Consider the following 27738-nt stretch of genomic DNA (forward strand, 5'->3'; position numbering starts at 1 on the left):
CTTAATTAAACATTCGTAAAAAGCTTTTCACGTTTTGACGTATTTGGTTTGAATATTGTTTATTTAAACTTTCTGTCGAAATAAGTTGTAATAGACTTCTTTGTAACATGAACTACAATAAAGTTTGCAGGCAGGTACATTATTTACTTTAAATCCTGTTTTACGGCTGCAAAGCATCGATTTTATAATTGGTGCGGAATGAGTTTGTATGCATTGTACATAATATGACTCCAAGCAAAAGAATTACAAATTGAATAAGCTACGTTCATTATGCAAATTGGCACTGTCAGTAAAAGTTTTATGATGGGCGGACTTGCTGCATACAGTACAATAAACTGAATAATGTATGATAGCAGATAAAATGTTTTATTTTATGTTTTTCTGTATAATACTTGAATATATCTGTAAAATAAAATTAATATTTATAATGTTTCAAAGCACTGAAAATATCATTTTAATTTTTCACAGGTACTGAACTACACTTGAATGCAAAAGAATATGGATCATAAATAATTGGTAATTCTAATAGGCTTGTCTCTGTTAAAACACGCTTACGCTAGAATGACGTCGTGTTAACGTGCGGAGACGTCAAAGTTTTTGCTGCGACCAAGAAAGAGCGCTACTATATTTTAACTACTATTTTAGATTAAGAGCATATTAGAATCGAAATTATTTATTGCAAAACCATGTTTTAACATTATTTATTCACTCGGGCAGTAATACGTCATACAAATAATTTCACATAAATAGTGTTAAAACACTCTTTTCAAGTTTTGCTGTAAATTATTTCTGAATTCTTTGCAAAATTAACTTCAATAAATATATAAAAATGAACAGGAACATACAGACATATACTCCATCGTAAGAAAGTTGTAAAAGAAATCTGGAAACTACATAGAACTATTTACAAAAATGTAACAATTTTTCAGTAGTCACAGATATCGGGATGTCCAAACGTGACATTATGACACAATGCACATGAAGTTGTGCGTGTAAAATGAGTAAAACTTCGTTAAAACTGAGGGCTGCTTGACACTTGTGTTTTACAGTACAAGGGAGATAATCACTGAAGAAACAAGCAAATTCGATGAATTGGTATCCCCCGCCGAAAGGGTTTGTGGTGAGGAATGGCAAAAAGATATATCCGGCAAAAAGTTAAGGATGTTAATAGGAAGCAAATAATTTCATTAGTCAAAATCAATTTAACAGAAAACAAATGTTTAATTAAAGAGTACACAACAAATGTATGATACTTTGATCCGGACTAAAGAATTTATTTTGAATGGGATATGCTTACTGTAATAAGCTTAGCTTTTAAAATTAAATGCAGTTAATTGAAATGTGAGCTTGAAGTTTAACTGGAATGAAATATTGTCTTTGAGTGGTTTGGCACCAGGTGTTGCTGTTTTACAAGTTCATGTACATTTGAACTTAAAAGATCAGATGTCCTTAAGAGAACACAGATAAGATATCTTGAACATGGCTGAGGGCAAGGTTTGTGCAGTCACAACTTAACATGTTGAAGGTTTGAACATTTAAAAAAAAAAAAAAAAAAAAAGGATGGAAATATATATATCTATATATAGATATATGTATATATCTATTTTTTTAGGGGGTGGGGGTGCAGGGCAATGGGAGAGGAAACAAAATTTCACATGCTGATTATAAATATTGATTGAAAATTAAAAATGAAAAAAAAAATAAATAAATAAAAGGGTGAAGTTGGAGTGGGGGGGGGGGGGGGGCAGAGGATGCATGATCAGTGGTGGGCATGACTGGGTGGAGAAGTGAGGTGGGGGAATAGTACAACTTGGAAGGTTTGAACAAAATCAAAAATAAATGAAAAAAAAAAAAAATTGGGAGGGGGGGGGAGTGGGGTTGGGGAGGGGGAGGGGGTGTGACCAAGGCAAGTGGGTGACCAGGTGTGGGTGCGCAACTTCACATGTTTATAATAAATGTTCACAGAAAAGAATGAAAGAAATTTAATGAAATTCTGCCAAATGGTAAGTTTGTTATGTACAAATATGTGGATTTTTAGACAATTAAAGGGCAATAACTCTGAAGTTACAAAAAGAAATCTGTACAAAATTGTCTGTGAACAACCACATTATAGTGCTCTAAATTCTGTTAAAGTTTCATAGTTCTAGGTCAAATATATCAAAAGTTATGATGCAGAAATTGGCATATCTATAGATCTATAGTACCCTATATAGTTAACACTAGAAACTTCTAAGGGCCATAACCCTGGTGTTACTTGGTCAATCTGTCTGAAACTTGATGGACCCCATAACCTCATAGTGGTGAACATGTATATGAAGTTTGTTTGAAAAAAATCTAAAATAAGGAATGAATTTTTTTTTTTTTTTTTTTTTTGGGGGGGGGGGGGGGTGGGGGGGAGGGGGGGGGGGGTGTGTGACCAAGGTAAGGGGGCGACCAGGTGTGGGTACACAACTTCACATGTTTACAATAAATGTTCATGGAAAAGAATGAAAGAAATTTAATGAAATTCTACAAAATGGTAAGTTTGTTATGTACAAATATGTGGATTTTTATACAATTAAAGGGCAATAACTCTTAATTTACAAATAAATCCAAATGAAATTGTGTGTACACAACCACATTATGGTGATCTAAATTCTGTTTAAGTTTCATAGTTCTAGGTCAAATATATCAAAAGTTATGATGCAGAAATTGCCATATTTATAGTACCCTATATAGTTAACACTAGAAACTTCTAAGGGCCATAACTCTGGTGTTACTTGGGCAATCTGACTGAAACTTGACAGGCCGCAAGAACTCATTGTGGTGAACATGTATATGAAGTTTTAAATAAACATTCCCAACCATTTCCTAGATATGGCTCCGGACAAACGGATGGACGGAAAGACAGAAGGATGGATGGACGGAAAGACAGACGGAAGGACGGACGGACGGACGGACAATGCCAAAACTATATCCCTTCGACTTTCGTCGGGGGATAATAATTACTATTAACATAACTAATACAAATAGAATATGAGCGGCAACATGAGAAAACCAGCATAATGCATTTGCGACCAGAATGGATCCAGACAAGTTTCTTCAATTGCAATAGGCTTTGAAAGCGAACAGTATGGATCCTGACCAGACTGCGCGGATGCGCAGGCTGGTCTGGATCCATGCTGGTGGCAAATGCACTATGTTGGTTTTCTCATGGTGTGGCTCATATTCCGTTAAACATAACAAACTTAGCATCACTGACGCACAATCATGTTTATGTGAGTTTATTTGCATGCAAAATAACTGTCTGATGATATATTTTACAACTGCAGATGTGATCATATTGTATGAAATGTCATAACTGTTATGAGCATCACAGAATGGTTTTGTAACAGTATAATATACTGAACTCTTATGACTTTTTTGTACTAACATTCTTAAAACAACAAGTGAATAAAGTTACTATTGCCATGAAATACGAAGTCCCCTACTGGAAGGTGACTTAAGTTATCTAAACTACAGCATAACCTAATAATCTGACTCTGTCACTGATGTATATACAATATTATGTTATACGTACAATAGGCTTGGATTTCAATTTGTATATTATAGCTTTTAACATCTGTTAATATAATATAGATGATATTTTCTTTATTTCAGTGTAAGATTGAAATATCTTTCAGGAGTGAACATCAGATGCAATATTTTCAGGAGTGAAAACCATTAACCTGCAAGAGTGACCTTGACCTTTGACCTATGATTTATTTGAGTTGCATATGATATTTCACATTATTATTTGGATCATTTATGTCAAGTTTGATTAAAATCCTTTGGTGGGAGCAGACACAAAACAGAAATGACAACATCTGAACTCAAAATGTGACCTTGACCTTTGAGCTAGGGATCTGAGAGTTGTACCTAATACAATCATGATCTTTATATGGGGAACATTTGTGACAATATTTAAATCCCTTAATCGCTGGTTGAGTAGTGGAACAGGCAGGAAAAAATAACTTTGTTAATCATTGACCTCCAAGTGTGACCTTGACCTTTGCGCTTGTGGTCTGAGCACTGCACAGGACTTGTCTCTTCATTATGAGAAACATTTGTGCTAGGTAATATTAAAATCCCTTGATCGATGGTTGAGTAATGGAGCAGACAGGGAAAATAAACCTTGTTTACATTTGACCTCAGAGTGTGACCTTGACCTTTAAGCTCTGGGTCTGGGCATTGCACATGACAATGTCTCATCATTATGAGAAACATTTGAGCCAAGTACTGTTAAAATCCCTTGATGAATGAGCTATCAGCTCAACACTAAGAGTGCAGATGGATGGACAGATAGAACAGTGCTATCCCGATGTATCAGAAACTCGGAAGCAAATAAAGTCACCACATCAAATAATGCCCGTTTGTTAAACTTATACCCCAAAACTGTATTTTTGAGCGCTATGGGATGGGATTCAAAAATATAGTTTAATGTACACTATTTCATTAGGGCTGAAAACAAAAAATATTCTAAATTGCTATATTGCCAAATGGAAAAAAAAAAAATTTCAAACTTGAATTACAATTCTTTTACTTATAGAATCATGGATCAATTAAATACAGACGATGTGGCAACCATTTGGTTGGGTGAAACGAAATGGCCCATGGTCTGCCAATAATTATATAGTCTGTAGATACAACCATAGTACACATACGTATCGTCACTTTAAATAATATCTTACTATTAAAATCAATGTACACTGCAAATTGGCACACTCTGTTAACATAGCCTTTCAATGAGGCTATTTAAACATGTTTTATTAACTTAGCGGATTAGCATTTTAAACTATTCAAAACTTCTTAAATGTACTCATGAATAATGTAATTTTTTTTCTCCAGAAATGAAAAGAATAAACATTCCCATACACTTGAAAGAATTCTAATTTACATACTGATATTGAAATCTGACGACGAAACCTTAAAAGGGTCACCCTTATAGAACTGAGTTGATGCCATTTTTAAACCTATATTCTATCTCTTTTAACACAGTTACACAAAGTTTTAATTCACTGCGTTTGATGACATCCTAATGTTAAAAAAAAAAAATGAAAATTATCACGCAGTTGCCAGGGGGTTCCAGGTTCAAACATCAATGATGCCACAGTAGTACCTTATCAACTATGTACACTTAAATTAAGGATTTAATAATGTGACCTCCACAAGACCATTAACCTTTAGCCTGCTAAATTTCTATAATGGACTGGTCCATCATTCAATTTGGGCAGTACCATTTATCATTTGGAGGGGTGTTCACTGAAAATTTACTGACTGAATAGCGATCGAACAGTGCAGACCATGAGTGCAGGCTGATCTTGGTCTGCACTGGTCGCAAAGGCAGAATCACTTGTTGCTAGCAGGCTAAAGGTTAACGGTAAAACCCCAGTCACACATACGGCGTGGATAGCTACGTCTAGCTACGGACAGAAACGTAGTAATCCGATCCGTACCTGAGCCGTACCAAAACGTGGTCAAATCGTATTCAAAACTTATTCCAAACTTGCAAGTTTCTCCAACTTTTGAACATGCACAAAAGTTTGAGCGAACCGTAGCCATTTGAGCGTGACTTTAGTCCAACTTGGTTGAAACTTATTCATCCGTAGCTGATCGTAGTTATCCGAGGCTGCTCGTACTTAAGCATAGTTCAACGTAGTTTACCGCAGACCTGTCCGTGCGCTGGGCAAGTTGCAAGGCGCAGTAAAACGTAATTCAACGTAGTACCTCGTACCTATCCGTACTTATTTCACGTCCTGTATTGTTTTGTTTGTTTCCTGTTTCTTACCATTTTTCCCGTACTAAGACGTACTGCTCCGTAGTTATACACCCACAGACTAATCCTATCCGCACCGTACCTCAACGCACGGACATATCCATATGTGTGACTGTAGCTTAAACTAGTTGTGAAACTAGTTGCACAACTGCACTTTTTATGCTTTAAACATGGTCAGAGATGTTAGAAATCAACTTACTGATGCTCTAAAGGCATAACCCCTTATTTGTATTCATTTTTTGACACAAAAATAATTTTCGAAAGGTCCCACTTAATAAACAAGAGGACCATGATGGTCCTGAATCGCTCACCTCTTCCCACATGACCCAGTTTTGAGTATGACGTCGTTTTTTCTATTATTTGACATAGTGACCTAGTTTTTGAGCTCATGTGACCCAGTTTTGAACTTGACCTAGATATTATCAAGATAAAAATGCTGACCAATTTTCATGAAGATCCATTGAAAAATATGGTCTCTAGAGAGGTCACAAGGTTTTTCTATTATTTGACCTATTGACCTAGTTTTCGAAGGTACATGACCCTGTTTTGAACTTTACCTAGATATCATCAAGGTGAACATTCTCACTAATTTTCATGAAGATCTCATGAAAAATATGGCCTCTAGAGAGGTCACAAGGTTTTTCTATTTTTATACCTACTGGCCTAGTTTTTGACTGCACGTGACCCAGTTTCTAAACTGACCTAGATATCATCAAGGTGAACATTCAGATCAATTTTTATAAAGATCCATTGAAAAATATGGCCTCTAGAGAGGTCAAAAGGTTTTTCTAATTTTAGACCTACTGACCTAGTTTTTGACCGCAGTTGACCAAATTTCAAACTTGACCTAGATATCATCAAGATGAACATTCAGACCAACTTTCATACAGATCCCATGAAAAGTATGGCCTCTAGAGAGGTCACAAGGTTTTTTTATTATCTGACCTACTGACCTAGTTTTTTAAGGCACGTGACCCATTTCAAACTTGACCTAGATATCATCAAGGTGAACATTCTGACCAATTTTCATGAAGATCCATTCAAGGGTATGGCCTCTAGAGAGGTCACAAGGTTTTTCTATTTCAAGACCTACTGACCTAGTTTTTGATCGCAGTTGACCCAGAAACCTGACCTATATATCATCAAGATCAACATTCAGACCGACTTTCATACAGATCCCATGAAAAATATGGCCTCTAGAGAGGTCAAACCGTTTTTTCATTATTTGACCTACTGACCTACTTTTTGAGGGCACGTAACTTACTTTCAAACTTGACCTAGATATCATCAAGATGAACATTCTGACCAATTTTTATGGAGATCCATTCACAAGTATGGCCTCTAGAGAGGTCACAAGGTTTTTCTATTTTTAGACCTACTGACCTAGTTTTTGACCGCACATGACTCTGTTTCGAACTTGACCTAGATATCATCAAGATGAACATTCAGGCCAACTTTCATACAGATCCCATGAAAAATATGGCCTTTAGAGAGGTCATAAGGTTTTTCTATTATTTGACCTACTGACCTAGTTTTTGAAGGCACGTGAACCACTTTCGAACCTGACCTAGATATCATCAAGATGAACATTCAGACCAACTTTCATATAGATCCCATGAAAAATATGGCCTCTAGAGAGGTCACAAGGTTTTTCTATTATTTGACCTACTGACCTAGTTTTTGAAGGCACGTGACCCACTTTCGAACTTGAACTAGATATCATCAAGGTGAACATTCTGACCAATTTTCATGAAGATCTCATGAAATATATGGCCTCTAGAGAGGTCACAAGGTTTTTCTATTTTTAGACCTACTGACCTAGTTTTTGAACGCACGTGACCCAGTTTCGAACTTGACCTAGATATCATCAAGATGAACCTTCAGACCAACTTTCATACAGATCCCATGAAAAATATGGCCTTTAGAGAGGTCACAAGGTTTTTCTATTTTTAGACCTACTGACCTAGTTTTTGATGGCACGTGACCCAGTTTCAAACTTGACCTAGATATCATCAAGGTGAACATTCTGACCAATTTTCATGAAGATCTTGTGAAATATATGACCTCTAGAGAGGTCACAAGGTTTTTCTATTTTTAGACCTACTGACCTAGTTTTTGAAGGGACGTGACCCAGTTTCAAACCTGACCTAGAAATCATCAAGATGAACATTCTGACCAACTTTCATAAAGATCCCACAAAAAATGTGACCTCTAGAGTGGTCACAAGCAAAAGTTTACAGACGCACGGACGCACGGACGGACGACGGACGACGCTCACCGCACGATCACAAAAGCTCACCTTGTCACTTTGTGACAGGTGAGCTAAAAAAAAATGTAAACAAAAAATTACTGACCTACCTATACCCTAATTTTTTTGAGATTTTTTTTTTTTGACAGAACACTTTAAAATCTATTGTGCCATGTTTAAGTCATTATCAAATGTCTATATATATATATAAGCATATGCCACACTGGGCAACATGTCTGTCTCACTGACACCAGGACTATGTTCTACTTTGTGACCAGCGTTTTTACATACCATAAATACTTAATCCTTACTAAGGCTTTAAAGTGATCATTTATCAAGATATTGATGTACCCACCAGTTGGTATCAATAAAATCTTGAGTGATTAGATACTATGCATCTGAACTCAAAACCATGTTTTATTTGTCAACAAAGCACGCAAAACTAAAATTTATTAATTTTCCAAATTAATCTTCTGCTATCTCTAAAAAGGACTCTTTTGTTTTTGTGCTGAGGATCTGTTTGTCCGTTTGTTATGAACTCAGTGTTTTGAATATGTTAAGTGCCTTAATTTAACCGATCGAATTTCATTATTATCCACATGTAACTTCCAACTTCCCCACATGAATGAGAGTACTGGCTTCTGCCATACCTGTAAACTGGACTGAGTGTGTGTCCCAAGTTTAAACAGGGTGACTGTATGTAGTATAAGGATGGGAACTTTAAAATCATATCTCATGCAGGCATTAAAAAAGCTAGAAATGATCGTAACAAATTAGACAAGATTACTGAGGTATTACCTACAAAAATGTCAGTTTTTGTATAGATCTATCTATCTTATTGATCACATATAAAATTCCAATCAATAACTGCCTTTGTAGTTTTGCTGTTCTATACAGACTAACAATAAATAACTCATCAAAAATCAGATGAGCTTATGAAAAGGTGTATTATAAATGACAACACCTTAGTATATCGTGATTACTAATAAACTTTGATAATGTGGCAGTTGAGTCCAATAAGTCTAGGGGTGTTCAAAGATAATCCATCATAGATATATAGTAAAGCTAATATTGGATTTACCTGTATTGGAAAATAAACAGTGTCAAATGTATTAAGGTCAACTGCCACATTATCAAAGTTTATTATTACTTAACCACAATATCCTAGCATCAACTTTAAAGGGACATAATAGCACTTAAACATACATAACAATATTTCTTTATTTGGACTAACAACTTCTGTAATATATTTAATCCTTACCCTGCTAAATTTCTATAATGAACTTGTCCATCTTTCAATTTGGACAGTACCATTAAGTGTTAAAAGGGGTGCTTACCAAAAAGATACTGACTGAATAGCGAGCAGTGCAGATCTTGATCAGACTGCACTCATGTGCAGGCTGATCATGATCTTCATTGGTCGCAAAAGCAGAATTAATCTGTGTCCAGTACGATAAGGGTTAAGATGGTATTTTATAATTCGCGGGCTTAGCGCAAAACGGTTGTAACTTATATGAAATAAAGAAGGAGTTACAACCGTTTTGCGCTAAGCCCGCGATATGTAAGATATGAAGTAAGCTAAATTCCTGTTATTTTACATCGCATTTTTAAAAAAGCGGGATGAATTAAGGCTTATTTCACAATGTACTTTTCCATGTATTTGACAGACTCAAGTTCTACTAAAACTCACCGGATCTTTTATTTACAATTTGTAACATATAAAAAAGCAGTTTCTAAATTTCAAAAAAAAAAAAAAAAAATATATAATATATATATAATTATATACACATATCTAGTGAGGTGTCCCTTTAAGAAATTTTTTATTTGTTTTATACTAAGAGAAAGTTCATAAGTAATTATTTACATTCCATTTTAATTATTCAAATAACTGAAAACAAGATATCACAATGTATATACCCTGAAACAAAGGACGGAATATTTCCTTTTCATTCATTATGATATAAGTTACAAAAGAACATTAAAATTACAGAGGAAATATAATTTGACATTCACTGTAACAAAATACTTTTTGTATTGACATATTTTTCATAAAATTTCAAAGCATAAAATACAGAAGATCAAGGCAACTTGGTGTGGGGTTTCATGTTATTATTCATTTAACAATCCCTAAACTTTAAACTGTCTTATGGTTCAACTAACTTTCAGTGCCGAATACTGTCACATGTAATTGTACGTAACTTTTTCGTGAGTGTTGTTTTTAACTTTTATTCCTCGAAAAGTCTGTTTCGCAAAAAGTGATCATATTTATTATAATAACAACTTATTCAGTTGTTAGATCTTTCTTTATATGGGGTTCATCTACTTTAAAAAGCATTTACTCACCAGACTGTGTTAATTGCTTTGTAAATAATATTCTATGCTATAAAGTGCTCTTAAAAAACGTCTTGAAATGGGTGAAAAATGACTGTAAGTCAAATTAACAATAAGAAAAGATTAAAATCGATCTTTTAAGCATTCCATGGTCCAAAATCGGTACTTATGGAAAAAGATTTATAGATGTAAATAAAATATTCTGGCGATAATTTATTCTGATATTTCTATTATGGCGCCTGCACATTATAATGATCACATTCATAATTGCATAGAAACGAACTATTCAGATTTTTGCTTTGTGGTAGGTTTTTCGGTGATATAATTTTTTCCCTTAAATGATATATAAAATGGTACGTAATGTTTAATAAGCAGCAAGGTTTTACACAATCAAGATGAATTATTTACTCAGCATGCGAAGTTATGTACCTGGTATTTGACTTGGTCAAAACTATACAAAGTGACAGGAGTGGAGGCACCAGTGTCCTGAGGACACACATCTAGTTATACATATTTCAGCAAAAACTTATTATGTAAACTTCAACATTTGAAACACAAGGCAATTTAGAGTGGATGCAGTGATCCAGAGGCAGACTTCGAAACCTGAAGGATGCGAGTTCAAGCCCCCATTCCTCCAAATAAAATTAACATTCTGATAAAAAATCCCATGCATGGTCATAAATAATACATGATATTCCCTCTCCAACACTGGTAACAACCCCTTCCCATGATACTGACTGGCACCTCATCCTGACCTCAACTGAAAGAATTCTACATTCCAAGCGAGGTTTCGAATCTACAGCGGTGAGTATATAGCAAGTGCAATCTGACTAAAGTACATCTCCTATTACGCTACGCTTAGGATCTGAGAACGTGCTATTGACAGCCTCGTTCTGACGACTCTTTCGCTAGCCAATCAGAGCATAACTTACAACATTTTGCAAATCTACAGTTAGCCTCGATTTTTGATATTTACAATTCTTATGTCGTAATGTGTCAGATAGCCGGTTAGCTCAGTCGGTAGGCCACTTGCTCTGTAAGAGAGGGGTCCCGGGGTCGAGCCCTGGATTGACTGCACATTTTTCTTACTCTTTGACATTCAAACAAGTCGTCTGATTGGTTCAAATAAAAATAGATTTGTGAAAATAAAAATAGCAATATTGGCAATCCAAAATATACAGAAGACGAATGTGAATGGGTCATTCTCAGATCTTCATTTAGAAGATCAAGTACTTTAGTCAGATTGAAAGCTAGTGATTCTAAGCCAGGGACCTTAACCACTCAGCCATGGTGGCCCCCACTCACAAAACTGAAGAATAAAAAAAACAACTCTGATACCTAAAGTTACCCAGCTCGAACTTTATAAATAAGTTCTATTCTTTAGTTTACACCCTTATATACTTTGCAGTACAAAATAATATTCCGCAAAAAGAAATAACCATACCCCGCTAAGACTATATCAGGGGTAGTAGGTTGGCATAATTTTTTTGTTGATACAACTAATGGGAGATATCTAAAATATTTTTTCCAAATCCTTGATAAAAGAATTGATTTCCGTCTACAAATATTGGTACCTGGGGATTTCCAATACCCGATATCTGATTCTCACATCATCATGTGCATTTATCAATCATCGAAATGAGTTAATATGATTACCAACAAACATAAAGCCCATCCCAGCCCACCTTTCAACACTCTGTTAAACCAGGAAAATACCTCCTTTAAGCCCTGTTCAAATAAAAAATGCTCACTGCAATACGGCATTGACAGAATAAAAATTCAGTGAGTGTTGTACGTTACCTCAATAACAATAACACTGAACAAGGCTAATCCTACCTAGAGATGATGGATTCGAAACCTAGGCGGGACAATTTCTCTGTGGTGATTAAATTAATGAAGACAGTGCATCTAAGGTTATAATGATCATCCCTGATTCAAATTGTCAGTAACAGTTACTTTTGTTATATTCTGCTAAGGAATCTAATGTTAGTGAGCAGATATATAACTTCCGTTAAATATTAAGACATTATATACTCCACAAAAATAACAAACCAACTGTCTTTTGAATGTTTAAACTTGTGATAATAATAATATTAATAATAACAATAAATATAATAATAATATTGAAAGAAAGATGACAAATTTACTAGTATTCAACAATAAATTGATTTAATATACAGGAAATGGAAATGACTTTTTCAGATTTCAAGGTACAGTGCAACCTCTGTAGAGCAACATCCTTTGGGAGATACAAATATTGATTGTTATGTAGAGGTTGTTGCTCTAGAGAGGTAAATTTGATAGTAATTTCATCTTAGGGAAATTTTGATGATGTTGTTAAAGAGAGGGTTTTGCTTAAATAGAGGGCCGCTTTGGAGAGGTTGAACTGTACATTTAATTTGAGGGCTGAAGAAAGCTAACGTAGTCTGTCATGTCTGTATAGAATTCATGTTTTTGCCGCAGTTCTACAGAAAACAGTCAGTATCATTCAATTTCAAATACTTATCTGGCTTTTTTTTTAGAAAATATGCCAGCCAGAGCTACAAAAATGGCAACTGAAAATTAATCATTCAACATAAATGAATTTGTCATAAACATACATTAAGCTAGACCCTGTATTGATCTGTCAATATTTAAATGCCTCTTTAATTTTCCTATTAAAGTATATATACATGATTATATATATAAAAGTTCAATTTGCAAGGAATTAACAGCAGCAGACTTCCATGTTTTTTTTTTCAATTATTTTAATTCTTCACTGCAAGCGCTTTCAATTGTACACATATCTCTTCAGGCAGTTTGTGTGTACAAATGCCCCCACTGGTACATTTGTCACAAATAAGGGGAAATAATTCAAACGTTTGCAGTCTTAAGGGGGTATAGTGAAACCGGTCTATGATACGATATGACCAGATATCGCCAGACTAAGGTATCGCAGTGAAGAATTAAAATAATTGAAAAAAAAACACAGAAGTCTGCTGCTGTTAATTCCTTGCAAATTGAACTTTTATATATATAATCATGTATATATACTTTAATATATATCAACAGAAAAGTGCCAGTCATTTCTATGGCCTGGTAATAGAAGTGCATAGATCATTAAACGATATCCCCTTTTTGTCGCTAAATAATGCATGGTCTTTTGTCAAGCATTTGCTAGGTGCTATTCCCAGGCAGTATAAAAGACTGGTTTCATATTGATTTATTTGTTAGATAAACTTACATAATAGAATCATAGAATCAGTCTGCCAATTGATAATTGGGTACTTCAACAATCATGACAATAGATATGTTGCATGGGAATTTTATCAACCAGGAATGTTAATAGAAAATGTTTTTATGTTGACTATTTTCTAGAATGAAAATTAGAATGTGTCTGCAGGGCACAGGGTGTGCCCCCACTGGTACATTTGTCACAAATAAGGGGAAATAATTCAAACGTTTGCAGTCTTAAGGGGGTATAGTGAAACCGGTCTCTGATACGATATGCGTATCGCCAGACTAAGGTATCGCGATACAGTGAGTTGCGATATATCGTTACACCCTTAATTAGAGTTGTAGTTTCCGTTTTCATTGTCCCTTAAAGGCTGAATAATGCTCAATAAATTATTGTTTCTAAATAAAAAGGCGAAGTTTGTGTGTACAACTGTAGAATGTGTACATGGATATATTATACATGGTAATAAAAACAAGAGCACCACAAGGCAGAGCAATATACGACCTAAGGTATGACCTTTGACCCCTAAATGTGACCTAGACCTTGAAACGAGCCAAATAGAACATGCACTCTGCACATTGTCTTGATATGGTGGACATTAGAATTAAGTTTCGGCGAAATCCTTCAAGGGGTTCAAGAGTTACAGAGTGGACACAAGATTGCTAACACACAAACAGATGGACGTACACATCATAACATAATACGTCAGGCATATAAAAATAATAATAGTGATCTGTGAGAAATTATTACACTTTATTATTTATAGTCGTCATTAAAAAGTTTAGTTATATTCAGTACATCTTGTTGTACATGACTTAAAATCTCTCCCATTCAACTTAGCAAACTATTGGATTTTGGATTAAGTTTAAGCCTAATGTGAAGAAAATAGAAAACTCTTTCAATAATCTTTTAAGGTATCGTAAAAACTATTCCGCTTTTCATTGTTAATCAAAACAGCGTGTTGTAAACAAAAGCACAAAATTTATGTCATTATTTGTACAAACTAGCCCAATAGCACACTGATCAAATATCGTCACATTAATTTTGTTATGACCAGTACATGTATAAACCAATACAATAAAACATATTATAATTATGGTAAGCTGCGAGTTTAAGATTTTGAACAAATTTACGCAAATATGATGTCATTCAACCGTCTTCGAAGCATATTCCTGGTTGAATATTATGAATGGTGAAAATGTAAACAGTAATATTGCAGAAATAATTCAACTTTCTACTTGTCCTGCATTATGTCTGTCAACACACACACAATACTAATGTCAGTTGATTATAAGAAAAACTACTTTAAATTAGATGTTATCTGAGTACCTGGATTTATATCGAGTGCTTCCCCGTTGGTGACAGACGTGCTGCACCGGGCTACAACTGATTACACATAAGATCATACTGATATATCCAATCTGACTAAAGTACATCTCCTATATTACGCTACGCATAGGATCTGAAAACGACCTATTCATTGCCTCGTTCTGACGGCTCTTTCGCTAGCCAATCAGAGCCTAGCTTACAAGACCTTGCAAATCTACATGTAGCATTGACTTTTGATATTTACAATTCTTATGTCGTAATGTACCAGATAGCCGGTTAGCTCAGTCGGTAGGCCACTTGCTTTGTAAGCGAGGGGTCCCGGGTTCGAGTCCTGGAATAACCGCATATTTTTCTTATCCTTTGACAACCGAACAAGTCGTCTGATTGGATAACATAAAAATAGCAATAATGGAAATCCAAAATATACAGAAGACGAATGTGAATAGGTCGTTCTCAGATCTTCTTTTAGAAGATCAAGTACTTTAGTCAGATTGCTGATATATCTTAAGTGCAAACTTAAAAAAAAAATGAAAATAATAAATTAGTCAATTCTGTCATTCAAATGTTCTGCTAAATATATATAATAATAAGCATTTAAAATATTATATCTGCAGTTCATTGTGGCTTAGAATCAAATCTTGGTACTATAAAGATTATTGAGACCTTTCGCAAACTGAAATGCTGAATGTTAGTGAATAATATTCAAAAAGCTCTGTTTTTAAGTACTGGAGTCTCTGATTACACTGAAGATACAGACATAGAAAAAATCTTAATTATTTATGAGACACCAATAAAAGCTAGCATTGAAAATGTAAAAAAAAACAACAGAATTTTGTTGAAGGACCGAAAGGGAGCTGACAAATGAGTGAATGATGAGCAATGCATAGTTTGGACAAACACTGGCAACGCTAAATTTATAAAGTAACTCAAAAGACTATTCAAATTGATATTCACGTTAAAATTTTACACAGACTATACTCGCATCAGTATTTGTTAATAAAGACAGTGAAATTACACTCATTATACTTGTGTCATTATTTGTTAAAACAGTTCCAAATAACACTCATTTAATTACTTTAACAACTACATATCCACATGTAGGTCAAGCTACATATTCTGAACCTGTTAAGTTTAAGATTTTGTGTTAAGTATTTACAATCTGGCAATTTATATAAATAATACCACTGAATATCTGATATCAAAGCATATACTATAACATTACAAAAATCGACAATTTCTACTTGACATTAAGCACTTAAAGCATCAACAATTAAGAAATAATTTATAGCGAAACAGTGCTTTATCACTATTTATACAAAATGGGAAGTTATACGCCGGTCGTAATAATTTCACGAGGGTGCAGCCTCGGACAACGTATAACCGCCCGAGTGTATAAATAGCGATAAAGCACTGTTTTGCTATAAATTATTTCGACTCTAATATGTTCTTTATTGTAAAATTTATATCAAATACGATGGAATTGTTTCTTCGTGCAAGCACGGCGCCAATAGTAGGTCTTTGTTTATACTTTAAACACGCCAGGGCAGGAAATGGTAATACGTCTTGCGGCAGAATTTAGTTCGGGTGAAAATTATTGAGAATTATTCAGCAAAGCAAATAACTAACTCAGTATGTTTGTAAACTAATCAACACATTTGTGCAATTTGACATTTCATTTAAAACATGTTATTAAGTAAAATATTTCATGAAATTTGAAAGGGCTATTTCTTGATGCGTACATGGCGCTTAATATCACGTTGATGTGACGTCAACATAATGTCGTTGTGATGATTCAACATAATTTCGTTGTGATGATTAAAGCATTGCTAGTCATATTAGAATTTCGCATGGTGCACACGCCTGCAATACTTTAGCCTTACTCATCCACCTTATCGGAATGGCCTATTTTATTATCTGATACTTTATAGTTGCTGTCCCCTTGACAGCTAGGGCAGTGACAGTCAAAAGTTATCACGCTGTCGTACGAACTACAGTGTGACCAAAAACGAATGTGGGACTTTATGTACCAGTCCACTTATGTACCAGCCCTTTATGTACCACTTTATGAGACTTTATGTACCACATATAAAATAAAATTTAAAACAAATCCAGCATTAATTGATCTCTATGAATTGTTCCTTATTCCAATTTTGTGAAATGCATTGTTAAACTGTTTAATCACTTTAAATATTTAATTTAAGTCAATTTAAAATGTTGGCCCATATTGTTGATTTAATCAACAATTTCACAGTAAATTACAACCAAATTATCACCTATTATCACCTATGCACAATAGGTATATAGATAGAAAGTATAGCTACTATATAATATATGTGATACATTAAGTCTCAAAGTGGTACATAAAGTACCTGGTACATAAATGAACTGGTACATAAAGGGTCGCACCCACCAAAAACATATAAGTTTATGAAATTAAAATCTGACAGGGCATATATTTATAATATGTACAATAGAAATGCTTACGGTAAAGGTTTAAATTTTTCATGATCTATGGCCACAACGTACTGCTCCCCATCCTTTAAACCTTCTATGCTTGTCACTCTTGAACCATTAATCGGAGTGTAAATACTTCTAACATAACCTGTCTTATTTGCCTTTTTACACACAGTCCTTGTAAGTTCTTCTTTAATTCCATCAAAAGTTACTTTGTTTGAAACGCACAATTTTGAACCGGGATAGAACTTATCTCCGTTCATAAAAAAAACACATTTTGGGGGGACTTTGGAATTTCTGTTCTCTATAGGCACATAATTCCTCGGAGAATACGCCATTATAAATTTAAATGACACAAAATCAGCAAAGGATATGTCATAAAATCCTCAATATCTCAAAAATAAACCGCTTTTCACGTTTCCATGATCATGTAAACAGATTCGGAACTTTCGTTAACCACCATGATGTGAAGTGCATTCTGGGATAAAGGCCTCTGACCTCTGACACGCTTTCCCTAGTTACCACGTGTTCGATGTAAACAAACTTGATAGATTTACAGGTGCGTTTCAAAATGTTACTACCTAGGTAAATTCCTACTAATTGTTTGTTCACACTGAAGAGCATGATACATGATTATGCAGCAGCGGACATTTTGAAAAACTGCAGATAGATATACAGTATATAGATACTGTTGACGACTGTATTTAAAACATTGCAGTCACCTTACTAGATCTATAAATAATTGAACTACTGTTGCGTATTAAAAAGCTCTACTTTGAATGCAGTTTGAGATTATACAATTTGTATATGTTTAAAAAGAAACACTATCAGTATTTAAATGTTATTATTCAAATGTTGGATCGGGAATCAATTTAATACAGAAGAATCGTGCTTAAATTGCTTTGCAAATGTTATGGTATACCATAAAAGATTTAAGATTGATTTAAAGGAACAAAATGACTTTTTACAAAGACTAACATCCCTATTTATCACTTTTTCTGAAACTTTATAATTATCTTCCTTTAATTTAATAGTACTTCAAAAGAGGAGTATTTCTTTTGATTTCAATATATTTTCTAGGTTTTTATTTGCATCTGATACGTATCGGGATATTTCAACTACCTGAAACAAAAGACAATATCTAAAACAGTGTATAGCTTCAGGATTCATCTATTTTCAATCTATCTTGGTTGCGCAACCACGATAGGCAAAGGGAGGTAATAATAATTTTACAAATTTGCATTTCTAATGAATTAAAGCAAAATATATACTTGTAAATGCAAATCTTTGGCAAATTTAATACAGTAGTGTTTATATTAACATTATTCCTTCTGCAAAATATGTTTATTACATTTAGACTTATGCTAAAATAAGGCTAACTTGGTTGGGAAACCAGGACAGAAATATTAAATATTCTAGTGAAAAATATAACGTGTATTAAAAACTCAGTGAACACAATTAAGTGTAAATGATCAGTTGTTAAAATTTTGAACAAATCCATTAATTAACCAAACTCTGATTAACCATCTTTAAACAGAATGTGAAAATTTTGATACAACAGAAAACATGGGAGATTTTGTCCGCCTTGGTCAAATTTAGCAAGTCAAATTTTGAAACGGTACTGTACATAAGTGTGTGTGCATAAAAGAAAACAACAGTATTTGCAAGAACAGACTGTGTTGACTGAAAAATAGAAATTTCGGTTAAAGTAGTTAAAACAACTTTTTTTTCTTCAGATTAGTCAGTCACACTCTGTCTGAATTTTCCAGAACAAGGATATGCATATAATTATAAGCTCGGTAGAGAGTTTTACAAGATTCTAGTTGCTGAGAAAATGAGCATTTGTAGTTATTACATGGAGTAAGGATCTACTTACACGAAAGTGGATGCATGTGTCCAGTGAAACGGAGAGTGGGGCAAAATATAAACCGTCATTGGCACTGAAACCGGTCCATTCACTAAAAATTCTTACAGAACATTATTTCATCTCCTTTCCAGAGAACGACAACCTGAATTCTCTTTCATTTGGGAGACGCTGTTGTACGAGGAAAAGGTCTTGCAACTCATCGCGTGTTATTCTGGGTACAAATGTATATAGACATCAGCTGTACCATTCAAGCTGGGTTCTAACCAAAGTTCTACAGGCGAATTCTATAATGACTGAATTGTTAAAGAGGATATTTCTTTTTAAGGATGTTTAGGATCTGCTTAGGTTTGGAGGTAACCTGGTTAACATGTTTGTTCCAGATATGGTCTGCAACAACAGTGATACCGATGTATTTCGCATTACTGGCTGTTCCAATAAATTGGCAGTGGAGTGAATATTTTGACTTCCAAGAATGGGGCTCTTTGACTTTGTAATGTTTAGCTCTGCACATATTTAGGGATGAAACTCCATGTCCCATTTGTTTTCCTAAAGTTTTAACATATCAAGTTCTACAGTAGAACCCTTCCTTAGGAAGTGTTATTTACATAGATGTTGACAGCAGTGTCGTCGGCGAAAAACCGGTCATTAATATATAAAAGAAAGAGAAGGGGATCTAGTACGGAACACTGTGGTACATCATTTGATGAAGTTTAAAATTGGATTTCTAGTAGTTGTATTCTTTATGGCCTTTTCTTTCTAAACCATTGTTGCAAATCGTAAAGGATGTTGTTTAGGCCTACCTGGAAGTGATTTTTGACGTTGGACGCTTCTATATAAAAATGATATTTTACAAAGGACACAAGTGAATACTAGTAGTCTATAACTGGCAAGTGATTGTCCTTATTCCCTTTTAGAGAGTAGGGACGCGTTCGCTTTTGACCAGACATGCGTAATTATATATATATTTGGTACTTTGATACAAATAAGTATATTAATTGAAGCCTGAACATAACCTTATCAAATGAAGTCAGATTCATGTATTGTCTGAAGTAAAGCAGTACATACACAACAAATAAAACCTCTAGATTTAATTGTATAAAGCTATTTCTTGTGAATATTGACGGAAAGGGCCGAGTAACCGTAATTGGTCGTTAATTTGTAGACAACATCTAATTGGAAATCGTTTCACTCTGTTTGCCATGTGAATGCCAAGTACAAATTGCCATGTGTGAAGGCAAAGTACAATAATTTTCCTCCGTCCGTTATTATAATACTTTGACGAAAAATCTGGAAATAATTAATCATGACAAGTACATACTCTCTAAGTGTGCGCAAAAAAAGAATGATTATCAAATTTGACCATAGGCTGAAACTGGATTAAGTAAGTGTATATACGGATGAACATAGTCGCTTTTTTTTCGTTTCGTTAATTATGCAGAACTTTCATGTATTGTTGCCTAGAAAAAGACGCATGAAATCTTAAACTGATAGAAATTCTTAACATATACTTAACCATTTAGCTTTGAAATTCAGTTTCTTACTGAATAAAACTGCACGAACTTGTTTAACCCTCATTAAAGAGATTTGCCGTAATACTGTTTGTCAATAACACATGCTTTAATTATTTGATACAATCTTGTATGTCATTCAAATCGCCGTTTCCATTTATACAATCGATGTTTAAGATTAGCCCCTACAGCCATATAATGCATGAGTTTAGTTGATTAACAAGTTATTACCATTAGGGGAAATAGAAAGATTATTGTAATTGCGATTTCAGGTAACGAGGCTGTTCCTGAATACCAATTTTGCACGTAGTTCTATAATCAACGGATTGGTGCATTTAATATGGTGGCGTATATGCGCCATCTTTTTATCATTCATTCGCCGACACGAGACATCAGCTCTTGATCGAACGCCACCTGACTATAATCACTAGAATAGACAACCGTCCGTTTGCTTATAAATTACATCAGTATTCTAACGCCCTCCAAAGAAATACAGAATTAGAGGCACGGTATGGTGGAGCATGAGAACTATGTAAGACGAGAGGGTATGCAGCTCATCGGTCGCTTGTTTAACATCTTTATAACACAGCGTTGTTTTTAGGTTGTGCTCGACTGGAAACTCTTGATGGAGTTTATTGGGCAGTTGCGATCAGTTCACTCAAATGATCGTGTGGATGAAATCGTATTCAAGAGCAGTTTTTACTATGTCAAGCAGAACAGGCGGCTTAACTGTCATGTAATGAAGAACGACCGAACATCGTGTATGCTGATTCTCCCTCCAAAACGAAAAAAAACTGGGTTGTTGATGAATTCAAACAGCAGGACAGTTACCTAATATCTTGCTGTGCGAGTTCAATCATGTAATGAATTGCATGTGTCCGCAACCATACTTTCCAAGGATGTGTTGTAGAACAAATCTCATTTACTGATTAAAGGAATCCCATAGGTCGATATAAAGTGGCTGATGGATAATTTTTAACTTCCGCGTTTTTTTTTCTATTGCTACTCACGTAATTCAGTCAATGAATTCGACAGAAAAAACTATATTCAGCAACAAGCATGGCCGTCCTTATGAGTGCTTATTTGAAGATGAAATACATTGTAAAATATCCCCCTTTAATATCAAAATCGGTAACGATTTTGAAAGATTTTTCCACAGGCATTCGTCTCATTCGTTTGTCGATGAATGACACAGTAGGTGATACTTCCTAATTATCAAATAAGTATTAACTACATTTTTATTAAGCAAATCGTCTAGAATTTTACTTGCCTTCGGTCATAATCAATGGCTTCGCGTTGTTTATCGTCTAATTTACAACGGTTCAGAATTCAGAAGAGCAGGGACTGAACCAGGAGGCGTTACCCGAGTGTGTATACACAAGCATCTTAACTCTGAACCGTGGTAATCAGAAGATGAACCACAAGGTGGTATTGTTTATTTTCATTCTTACATGTTCATTAAAACACGAAAACAGAAATTATGATAAAGTAGTACCTAATTCGGTTTCATGGAGCTATTTGACGTCATAATGTTCTCTCACTGGTCCGCGCGTCCTTAGTTGTTTATCGCAAAATATATAACGCTTGACTTCCTACTTTGTCTAACGAAATGACAAATCAGATCATTTAAATAAAAGTATTTGCTTTTGCTGACGCTCGACATGAGAATATCGAGGGCTTTGGAAGTGAAACTTGTTTAGATTGATGTTTGATCTCTGAGACTGATAAAAAATTCTGGGATCATGTTTAATGCAAGTCCAGTATTACCTTCGACTACAATTCCATTTCTGTGATCTAGCTATTTAGTATTTCAACACCATATTTTAGCTTGTTTCTACCCGGCAAATCCTACTGGTAATCTAACAATATCCGTACGGTCATCTAGGGACACCCGGGGTATCTAGCAACATCCCGGGGTTATCTAGCAATACCTAATGGTTATCTACTTACACACCGGGCGTCGTCTAACAAAATCCCCACAGCACCCCCGGCAATATCTAGCAACAACCTAATGGTTATCTAGCAATATCACGGGGATTATCTAGCAACATACTAATGGTTATCTAGCAACATCTCGCAGATTATCAACATGCTGATGGTTATCTAGCAACGTATTGGGGATTATCTAGCAACATGCTAATGGTTATATAGCAACATCTCGGGAATTATCTAGCAACATGCTAATGGTTATCTAGCAACAACAAAGGGATTATCTTGCAACAACTCAAGGTTCATCTAGCAACATCCCGAGGATTATCTAGTAACATGCTAATGGTTATTTAGCATCATCCCAAAGATTATCGAGCAGTATGCTAATGGTCATCTAGCATTATTCCAAGGGTCATCTAGCAACATGCTAATGGTCATGTAGCATTATTCCAAGGGTCATCTAGCAACATGCTAATGGTCATCTAGCATTATTCCAAGGGTCATCTAGCAACATGCTAATGTTCATCTAGCATTATTCCAAGGGTCATCTAGCAACATGCTAATGTTCATCTAGCATTATTCCAAGGGTCATCTAGCAACATGCTAATGGTCATGTAGCATTATTCCAAGGGTCATCTAGCAACATGCTAATGGTCACCTAGCAATATTCCAAGGGTCATCTAGCAACATCCCTGGGATGATCTGGCAACATGCTAATGGGTATCGTCTAGTAACATTTCAAGGGCATCTAGCAGCATCCCCGGGATTATGATAATGTAGCAACGGTCATCTAGGAACATTCACGGAGATACATATGAACATCCCGGAGGTCAGCTTGCAACTTTTCCTGGGTTACCTAGTAACATCTCACTGGTTATCAAGCAACATCTCGAGGGTTATCTAGCAAGATGCCGGGGATTATCTAGCAATATCCAAAGGGTTATCTAGCAACATCTCGAGGATCATCTAGCAACGTCCTCTCTTTCTAGTTAGGTGGGACAGACTATAGCAATTTAGCTTTTTTTTACGTTCTTTCCTATCTTAATTTACATTATATTGGTGCTATAGTGATAAATCAGAATAACAATCAAGCTTACTGTGTTTGTTAAAACCACACAAGGGTGAAGGTAAATTATTAATGATACAGAAAATGTCCTTTCTGAATCAATATACGGTTTTGCCGTGATCTTTTCCCGTTTACAAATTTTAGATATAAACTCTACATTATCAATACATGGCGTACAAGTTCGTGCTATTCTAAAATTATTAAACGAACGTTCTCAAAACGAATCTTGAAGATAAGTATCTCAACATTATAAGGTTAAGATGAGAGACCAGCTCTTATTTGTATAATGCCTGAATTTATCTAATTTGTATATATTTCTTACAAAGCCAGTCGATTACTCGAGATATTACATACGTTCAATGCTTAAAGGCACTCCCGTACAGAGTTTAGCTAAAATGATCTTTCTTTAAAACTGAAGTTTGGTAATATTGTGAACATTAGAATATGAGTTTCTGTTTCTAACCTATCATGGAAATGCCACACCAAGAAAGAAAAGACACCCGCGTCCTGAAACAAACACGGGCCACTGTGGCAATAAAAACTTTCCCGCTCTATTTACCAACACCACCACGGAGGATTATATAATGTTAGGGCAGTTTACAAGTAGTAAAGCGTTACAAACGCTTTTCGGGATGTTTATTGTAAAAATTAGTAAAAACAGTTAATTCCCATGTGTTTCCATAGCATGTAGTATGTCAGTAACTAAATTTCAAAGCATTCACCTATATTTTCTGTTTTTTGTTGTCGTACAGTATGGAGGCTAGTGCCCTTTTAAAAGCTGCATTCCATTTTCATTTGTTAGAGTATAGTCCTTTAGAGCATACTTGGTACCGAGACGGAGGTCTTTTGAACATGCTAGTTAACGAAACAGAGGTTTTTCGAACATGCTAGGTAACGATACAGCGGTTTTTCGAACATGCTAGTTAACGATACAGAGGTTTTTCGAACATGCTAATTAACGATACAGAGGTTTTTCGAACATGCTAGGTAACGATACAGCGGTTTTTCGAACATGCTAGGTAACGATACAGAGGTTTTTCGAACATGCTAGGTGACGATACAGAGGTTTTTTCGAACATGCTCGGTAACGATACGGTTTGATCTGCTACTGACTCATCTTGCTCTATAAAGATATTTTTCATTATTGTTTGTGTGATTCTTAAAATGGCTGGTTTTAAGTGTGATATTGTATAAAGTTTTTTAACCTCAACAGAATCTACAGTTTCCTGTTGTGAAGTTCAAATTACGCTCAAAACAAGGATTGGTATTTAATGCAACATATGCAGCATCCGAACAACTGAGTCTACTCAACGTCTTGTCCACGAAGGGCCATCATTTCAGTGTTTTTACTCAGTACAAGAGGATTTCCTTAAACTATAGGTTATAATTTGTACCGAACACCTATTCTTAAAGATACACAATACCAAAATTTCATCTCTCAAAATACGAACAATATCTACCTACATATAGTTTATGTAAACATAAAATTTAACAGTTCAAAGTTTTACGTGGATCAACAGTACAGTGAATAAGATTTAAAATTAGTGCACGCACTTATATATGTATAGCTGAACACAAAGTCTGGTCAGGATCCATGCTGTTAGCTCACGGTTTCTCTAACTGCCACAGGCTTTTGAAAGCGAACTTCATGGATTCTGACCAGAATGCGCGAATGCGCAGGCTGGTCTGGATCCATGCTGGTCGCAAATGCACTAAGTTGGTTTTCTCATGGTATGACTCAATTGTAAATTTCGTGAGATTAAAAAAACTGATGAAGATTCTCTACATTTTAAGTAAATGTCTAACGATGCAATATTTCAGTGAAAGATGAGCATATCTGTATGACCCTTAGCCTGCTAAATTTCTAAAATGGACTGGTCTATCATTCAATTTGGGCAATACCATTTATTATTCGAAGGAGTGTTCACGTGAAAATTTACTGTCTGAATAGCGAACAGTGCAGGCTGATCTTGATCTGCACTGGTCGCAAAGGGCAGGATCACTTGTCGCCACTGAGCAGGCTAGAGGTTAAGTAATCATATTCTTTATCAGCATTATGTGACTGTAACAGAATAAATTCTACAGTTTGAGAGAAACAATATACTGGCTGTTTTGTTTTCATTTTTTTTTAATTCATGTAAATAGCATTCACTCTATAAATTTTCCATGATGTATTTAATCCTCTAATTCAAACGGGAATTCGTATATTAATATTTTATTATAGAAACGCATTACCTAGGCACAAGCATATACATGCAGTGTACAATTTAAAGGCTCATAATGCCTTTGTTTATAACATGGCTGCCTCATTTTTATGAACATAAAATATGTCTATTTCTTGTTAAATCCTATTTTGGATAATTGTTTTCTAATGTATTTGCCAAACGTTTGAGTACTGATTAATGTAGTTGGAAATATAATTGTATCCAAAGTTAATGATTACCTCCTTTTAATACTCCAACTGAATAAGTTCATGTTTTATGTTAAAAGTAGTCATATTCTAAACTTGTCATTATGCAACACATATGTTTGGATAGCTTTTATCATAAAATTAAAAGTCTTATGAAATTTTAACGATTTCTAAAAAAAAAGTAGTGACACGGCGTTTGATATACAGAAGAACATCTTTAAAGACCTACTCCTTATTCTAAATAAATTTAACAGGGTATTAAAAACTAAACAGCGTTAAATTATCTTCGAAAATAACAGAATGATAAAACATAAGTAAGTACATATAAGTTGATAGTGTGTTGCACAAATACTTTTTATTTTAAAACTATTCCTGGTTATTTTGAAAACAAAGAAGAAATATATATGATAAGAAATAATACTGTTTACAGACCGACCAAAAAGCAATCTTCCTATGTGTGTACGCCTATAATGATATCCAACATAGATAGATAGATAGATAGATAGATAGAAGAAGAAGAAGAGAAAGACGTACCTAAAATCTTTCAGGCTCTTGTACCTATCTCGAGCGACAACATACTGACAGCCTCCTTCAATTTGATCCAACTCTCGGATCTCGGTTCCATTTGGGGTGTACAAACGTCTATAGCAACCCCCAAGCGGATTTTGAACACGCAAGTTCAGAAATGAGCATAAACGCTCTAGACTCGGGGTATCATGATTGTTGACGGTTACCACCTTGCCCTTCGAAAAAGGGTCGCCATTTACGAAAACGGTTATCCGTTTTCCCTGCCTAGATTCCGCATACATGAGACAAGTTGGCAAGATATTTCACTTGAAATTCCTGGAATGTACTTGCGGTTAATCCAGCTAATCCAAATATCTTATCGTAAATTAACTACACCATGATGTAATTTTTGAAAATCATATACGGTAAGGACTTTAAAAAATCCACAGTAACGTCCGTTTAACAACCGCGCGAAATGCCTAATGGGAAGGTTGATTGTCTTGACGTCAATGTACACAAACGCTTGATTTCACACAAATGCTTGACGCTTTTCTTATTTTAAACGTGCTAACTCTCTGCGACAGTGATTCTATTCTAGATTTTAGTTTTTATATACGATCATTATATTTCATGTAAGTAATCAATGTTGTATAGAAACTTGTAAGTGTAAAGTCCGCAGTAACATTTTATGTCACATAAGATCATTGAAAAGAAGGTATTTGATCAGAGTAGACTTTCGCATGTAGGATCAAATATGTTTACTTTCAATACAACCTTCTGAAGAATGTGATCATTTATTTTTGCCATCTTCTTTCATATAGACTTGTTATCCGAAAATATATACAAACATACCTCGAATAGTAAAAAAGAAGCGTATACACTTTCTTTTGAATATTGATTCAAAGTCTTGCGTATACATCAATAAATCGTTGATCTCGGTTATTTTATCACGAAACTCATTCATTTTTCATCATTTAAAATAGTTTATTTTTTGTTAGGGCATGATTAATTGCATTTGAATGATATAAACGACATTATCAGTAACTGAATTTCAGCTATGTCAATAAAAAAAATCGCG

The 27738-nt window shown here is 34.7% G+C and overlaps 1 protein-coding gene across 18 annotated transcripts in view; it reads right to left on the reverse strand.

The window, feature by feature from the left end:
• LOC123539991 (doublecortin domain-containing protein 2-like) overlaps positions 1–27738 on the reverse strand; it is a 106775-nt gene that overhangs the window by 60858 nt on the left and 18179 nt on the right. For 2 of the 18 annotated variants that reach the window (XM_053526701.1, XM_053526700.1), the window contains exon 1: positions 17404–17846. The exons of 14 other annotated variants lie outside the window; for them this stretch is intronic. In XM_053526701.1, coding sequence (XP_053382676.1) covers positions 17404–17711 — 308 coding nt within the window. In that variant the 5' untranslated portion in view covers positions 17712–17846. Of the gene's footprint in view, positions 1–17403; positions 17847–26687; positions 27168–27738 lie in introns of those variants that run through there. 2 more of the 18 variants (XM_053526703.1, XM_053526702.1) reach the window with 2 other exon arrangements.

The sequence above is a fragment of the Mercenaria mercenaria genome, chromosome 16, assembly GCF_021730395.1.
Source record: "Mercenaria mercenaria strain notata chromosome 16, MADL_Memer_1, whole genome shotgun sequence".
NCBI classification, from domain to species: Eukaryota; Metazoa; Mollusca; class Bivalvia; order Venerida; family Veneridae; genus Mercenaria; species Mercenaria mercenaria.